Raw genomic sequence first — 6,061 nt, 5'->3', positions numbered from 1 at the left:
GAACCAGAATTGACACCATGGCAATTCCAAAAGATTCCAGTTTGAACTCACACCTCATGAGAAGCACCTCATGAGAAGGACCCAACAAACTGCTTAAAACAAAATCAGAGCTTTGAAAACCTTATGGAGCACAGTTCTATTATGACATACATAGATTTACTATGAGTCAAATTGACTTGATGAAAATGGTTTCATTTTTGGTTTTATTATTACTGTCATAAAATCCCTCAGACACCAGGTGCGGCACTGGACTGTGAACTTAAAGATCAGTAATTCAAACCCACCAGCTGCTCCTTGGAAACCCTATATAAGGTCATTATGAGTTGGGACCAACTCAGTCAAATGCACTTGATAACAACAACATTATAAAATACCCAGTGTTTTATGGCTTTCCCATCCAGTCAAGATTTAAGCCTCAGAAATCCTCTGCAGGGTCAACTATAAGAAATCAAACTCGATGACAGTGTGTTTTCTTAATTATTTATTTTTGGTATATGGTCCCAACATGTCTTTGGTACCTTGGAGCCAATTAGTATGTCTTTGTTGTTGTTGTTTGATGCCCATCAAGTCAGTTCCAACTTAGAGTGGCCCTAGTACAACAGAAAGCAATACTGAATTCTGTGTCATCCCCACAGTTTGAACCCATTGTATATTAATTATTTTTGTCGTTATGTGCTTTGGAGTCCGTTCCGACTCATAGCGACCGTGTACAGGGTTTCCGAGGCTGTAAATCTTTACGGGAGCAGAAAGCCTCATCTTTCTCCTGCAGAACAGCTGGTAGTTTCAAATGCAGACCTTGTGGTTTGCAGCCCGATTCGTAACCACTACTCTACCAGAGACCCCAAAATACCCAGTGTTTTTTAAGGTCCAGTGGTCTTCCCTCACTAAATCTGGAGTGACTTTCTAAAACTTTACTTGGGACCATGGATCCAGAGCTGGGACAGAGATTTAAGCTAGAGATTGCAGACCATAAGGAATTTACTTAATAGGTTGTGATTTGCAGCCCACCCAATGATTCAGATCCAATCAATGATTTTTCTCAAACTCTGCTATGGCAACCTACAACTTGATCAGAGACATATATATATGTATATATAATAGTACCATATTTATCTAAGTATTTAGTTGTTAGTATGTTTTTAGTATATTTCTTTCCAGGAATACCTCTTTCAAAAATACTTGCTTTCCTTTTATTTTAATTGTTTAGAAAGGATATGATATTTGTAAATTTCTCATTGAGGAGTGCTAATATGCTGGTTTTTTGAAGTTCCTGCAAGTCAAAATGTATTCCCGAGGAGAGAGAAACACTTATAAGAATTAATATGATGAAGGTATTAAAAACTGCTGAATATTATTTGGGGACTGTATTAGCTTTCTATGTTAATACATAAAAAATAAAGTGCTCTTTTATTCAATCCTCCTGTTGTCATTTTAAAGGAGGAAGATGAAGGCCCGGGCTCCACCTCCTCCTGGGAAGTCTGATAGTGTGGATATTCATGAGGAACGGAAACCTAGCAGTGATTCGGGCCTCAGCCCTCAGGAGAACCGTATTGACATGAAAGAAAGTCTGCAGAACAGTATGGTGGATATCACGGTAGTTCTTCCCGGTGGGCTGGAAAAGAAGAGTGTGGTCAATGGGAGGTAAGAAAGAAAATGGTTGTCAGGAACAGTCATTGTATTTTGATCAGAAGCCAAAGGAGAAAAACTGAAGAGTGGTTTCTGGTGTATTGTACTACCCTCTCTGTTAAGTTGTATCTCATGGGCCTTTCATGTAGAAATCTGGGCCTAGGTAGCAACGTAGGAAAGCTTGAAATGTCTCTCCTGAAATAACCATGTGCTATCAGGTCCAGCCAAGGCTGACAGTGATCCTTAGGATGAGAAGGGCACCACAGCTCCCTTCTTTTAGGTGTCAAGCTCATGAAAGAAGGCCAGGTTATGGACGTAAAGCAGGTGATCAACGTGGTTGGGTTTGAACCTGAAACTGGAATTTTCTGGTGTCTTTTCTAAAATCATACAGCCAGGATGATAGCTCCCTGATTTAGTCACTCAAATATCCAGCTATAAACTGACCTCTAGAGCATATATATACCTGCTAGTCAACTCTCAAATGAAAAGAATTTATGTTTAGATTAAGAAAAAAATCCAATCCATGACTTTCACATTGATTATAATGATGTCAGAATAATGTATAGGTAAAATTTGTGTATGGTGATCTAAAGGTATATACATATTATCCCTAGTTATGAAGGGATAAAAATATATTTAGTAAATAATTGTGTTAAACTGCTTTTAACAAAGACTTACATAAAAATAAATCTAGAGGTTGGTAGCCCAGCCTGCCAAAGGCAGGAATCCATACTTCATTGATTTCTGTTCCATTATCATCAGCCTTGGAGTCCTGGTGTGGCACTATGGGTTAATGCACTGGACTGCAAAGTCTGTTTGAACCTCATGGTCAGTGGTTCAAGCTTACCAGCCACTCCTCAGAAACCCTATACAGGGTCACTATAGGTTGGAATCGGATCAGTGGCCCTTAACAAATCTTCAGGCTTATAGCTGTGGTCCAGGATGGCTGCTGGAGGGTATAAGCTTCAGGGAAAGAGGTGAAAGGAGAAATGAAGATTAGTATCAGCTAATTATTTGTTTAAAATGCTTCCTCAAAGCCCCATCTACAACTTATACCGATATTTCTCTACCCACTCTGAACTGTGAAAATAGACAGGGTAAACTGTAAGTTGGGCATCGATTCAGGATTCTGTTAAGGACTGTATGTTTGGGATGGATGAATTAAACCACACATGGTGACTGGTAGGTTTATACAAATTAGAGCATCCACAGGAAGAAGAAAACACCACTGTTCTTTTAGGTTCTTCAGTGTGTAGACCTAATTTCTTGGTTTGTTTGTAGAAAAGCTCCTAATTCTTTTCTGAGTGTGATCTGTATCTTAAGGTAATAGACCCCCAAATTGCTGCAATGAGTAAAGTCATCTCTGAGCTAAATCAGTATCTTGAGGTAATAGACCCCAAAATTGCTGCAATGAGAAAAGGCATATCTAAGCTTAAAGGAAATTGTTTAAATAAAGAAAATTAGCTAAATTTTAATCATTTGTGTTTTCAAGCATTGATATTTGACTTCAGAATGTAGTGTATGCATAGTAGTTTTCACTAAAAATAATTATGCAATACAGTAACACCTATCCTCATTAGACATATTGCCAAAATGCAAAAAAAAAACAAAAGACAGAATTTATCATAAACCCTGCTTGTTACTGTTATTAGGTACCTATGAATTAGATCTGTCTCATAACAACCCTACATACAAGGGGATGAAGCATTGTCCAGTCCTGTGTCGTTCTCATGATCTTTCTTGTGTTTGAGCCTATTGTTCCAGCCACCGTGTCTATCCTCCTCATTGAGGGTCTTCTGTTTTTTCATGGACTGTCCACTGCCAAGCTTTATATCCTTATCCAGGGACTGGTCCCTGCCTGATAACATATCCAAGGATGTCAGATAAACACTTGCCATCCTTATCTAAGGAGCATTCTGGCTGTACTTCTTCCAATACAGATTCGTTTGTTATTTTGGCAGCCCATTGTATATTTAATTTTCTTCTCAACACCATAATTCAAAGGGATCATTTCTGCTTTGGTGTTCTTCCTTATTAACTGTCCAGTTTTTGCATGCATTTGAGACAATTGAGCATATCATGGCTTGAGTTAATTCACCTTAGTTCTCAAAGTGACAACTTTGCTCTTTGCAACCCGTTTGATTTCTTGACTGCTCCTTCCACAGACATTGATTTTGGAAACAAATAAAATGAAATCCTTCAGCTTTCCTTTTCCCACAATCCTTTACGCACTTCCTTTCCAACCTGGTCCCATCACTATGGCTTCCGCAAAGAAGTGTGGCGAGAAGAAGGGCTGTTCTGCTATCAATGAAGTGGTGACCAGAGAGTACACCATCAACATTCACAAGCACATCCATGGAGTAGGCTTCAAGAAGCGTGCCCCTCAAGTACTCAAGGTGATTCAGAAATTTGCCATGAAGGAAATGAATCTACCAGGTATGCGCATTGACACCAGGCTCAACAAAGCTGTCTGGGCCAAAGTAATCAGGAACGTTCCGAACCGTATCCGGGTACGGTTGTCCAGAAAACGTAATGAGAATGAAGGTTCCACCAAACAAGCTTTATACACTGGTGACCTATGTGCCAGTCACCACTTTCAAAAACCTACAGACAGTCATTGTGGATGATCAAAGAAATTTATAAGTATGCCTTAAAAAAAAAAAAAAAACAACTTCAGTATTTTCTCCATTTATTATGATGTTGCTTATTAGTCCAGTTGTGAGGATTTGTTTTGTTTGTGTTGAGGTATAATACATACTGAAGGTTGTGTTCGTTGATCTTCCTCAGTAAGTACTTCCAGTTTTCACATTCAATAATCAAGGTTGTATCATCGCATATTTCAAGTTTTAATGAGTCTTCTTCCAATCCTGATGCTGTTTTTTTTCTTTAGTCTAGCTACTTAGGTTATTTGCTCAGCATATAGATTGAATTGTTGTTGTTGTTGTTAAGAGCCACAAGTCAGTTCTGACTCATAGGGACTCTGTATAGGGTTTCCAAGTAGTGGCTGGTGAGCTTGAACTGCCAATCTTGCCGTTCAAATTGACTTTGCAGTCCAGCACATTAGCCCACAGTGCCACACCAGGACTCCTAGATTGAATAAATGCAGCAAAATGATACAACTCTGATGTACACCTTCTCTGATTTTAAAATAAGTAAGTATCCCCTTATTCAGTTCAAAATCCTGCCTCTTGGTCTGTGTACAGGTTCCACATGAGCACAGTTAAGTGTTTGGGAATCCCCATTCATCATTCCAAATCCTCTTCTGAATCAACTTGAATTTATGGCCACTTCCTTTTAATGTACTATTGCAATCATACATCTCTATCTGTGCTTATTCCCCAAAATATTGACCAAGTATAATGTGGAAATTATTGAAAAATATAAATAAAATCACACGCAGGTAAACTTTTGTTGAAGATAATTAAAAAGAGTTGCAAGAGTACATTGAGAGGAAGCTGCTAGAAATTCAAGCCAGATTCTGAAGAGGACAAACTCTGCCTTTAGGAGATCATTACTGATACCAATTCTGGTTTATTTTAGCTAGTCAACATTTACATGTTTCCTTTAGAATATAACAATTATAATGTACACAAAATAATTGTGTATATGTGTGTGTGTGTGTATGCATGGATGACAAAAATAAAAAGGATTTTAAATACACTCTTTTCCTACCATCCTGTTTCAAATATAGAATACCCAATCTTAGGTGACTTTATCTGGTCATATCACCATCTGTCCACCCCTAGAATTTGTGTTTATAATTCCCCTACTTTCCTATATAGAGTCCTGGTGTGGTGCTTATGGAGTCCTGATGTGGTGCTGTGGGTTAATGTGATGGATTGCAAGGGCTGTTTGAGCCACAAGGTCAGTGGTTCAAGCTCACCAGCCACTCCTTGGAAACCCTGTACAGAGTCAAAACCCACTTGGTGTCAGTTAACAACAACAACCTTCATATATAGTTTTTGGCACATATGCATGTAACATTAAATTATACCTTGCATGAAATTTATAGAGCTGTTTTTTTGTGTGATTCTTCTGAGAGTGGCTTCTTTTTAATCTCAGTGGTTTTTTAGCAGGAAATTTGCTAATTTTCGGGCATGTTTCAGTAGTTCTCGTTTTCTGCCTGGTATTACATGTGGTACGTCATGTATTCTTCATTGATACAATAATGACTTTTGAGATGGTTTCTAGTGTTTGGTTCTCCTAATGAGACCTGGTGTGGTGCTGTGGGCTAAGGACTGGACTGCAAGGTCAGTTTGAACCATGAGGTCAGCAGATCAAGCTCACCAGCTGCTCCTTGGAAACCTTATACAGAATTGCTATGAGTTAGAACCAACTTGAAGGCACTTAACAACAACAATAACAACAATGAGATCTGAGGAGTCTTGGTGTGGCACTGTAGGATAAGCTAGCCACAAGGTCAGTGGTTCAATCC

The 6,061-nt window shown here is 38.7% G+C and overlaps 1 protein-coding gene and 1 pseudogene across 1 annotated transcript in view; both read left to right on the top strand.

The window, feature by feature from the left end:
* The first annotated feature begins 494 nt into the window (after positions 1-494).
* The window catches only part of COBL (cordon-bleu WH2 repeat protein), a 316,809-nt gene continuing 311,242 nt past the window's right edge, over positions 495-6,061 (top strand). The window contains exons 1-2 of the mRNA XM_006861913.1: positions 495-514; positions 1,438-1,641. Of these exons, the coding sequence (XP_006861975.1) occupies positions 495-514; positions 1,438-1,641 (224 nt within the window). The remainder of the gene's footprint in view (positions 515-1,437; positions 1,642-6,061) is intronic.
* LOC102829817 lies at positions 3,885-4,269 on the top strand (annotated as a pseudogene).

The sequence above is a fragment of the Chrysochloris asiatica genome, unplaced genomic scaffold (genome assembly GCF_000296735.1).
Source record: "Chrysochloris asiatica unplaced genomic scaffold, ChrAsi1.0 scaffold00044, whole genome shotgun sequence".
Classification (NCBI taxonomy): Eukaryota; Metazoa; Chordata; class Mammalia; order Afrosoricida; family Chrysochloridae; genus Chrysochloris; species Chrysochloris asiatica.
Note: the sequence above shows the minus strand (reverse complement) of the source record. Positions and strands in the feature narration are given on the sequence as shown.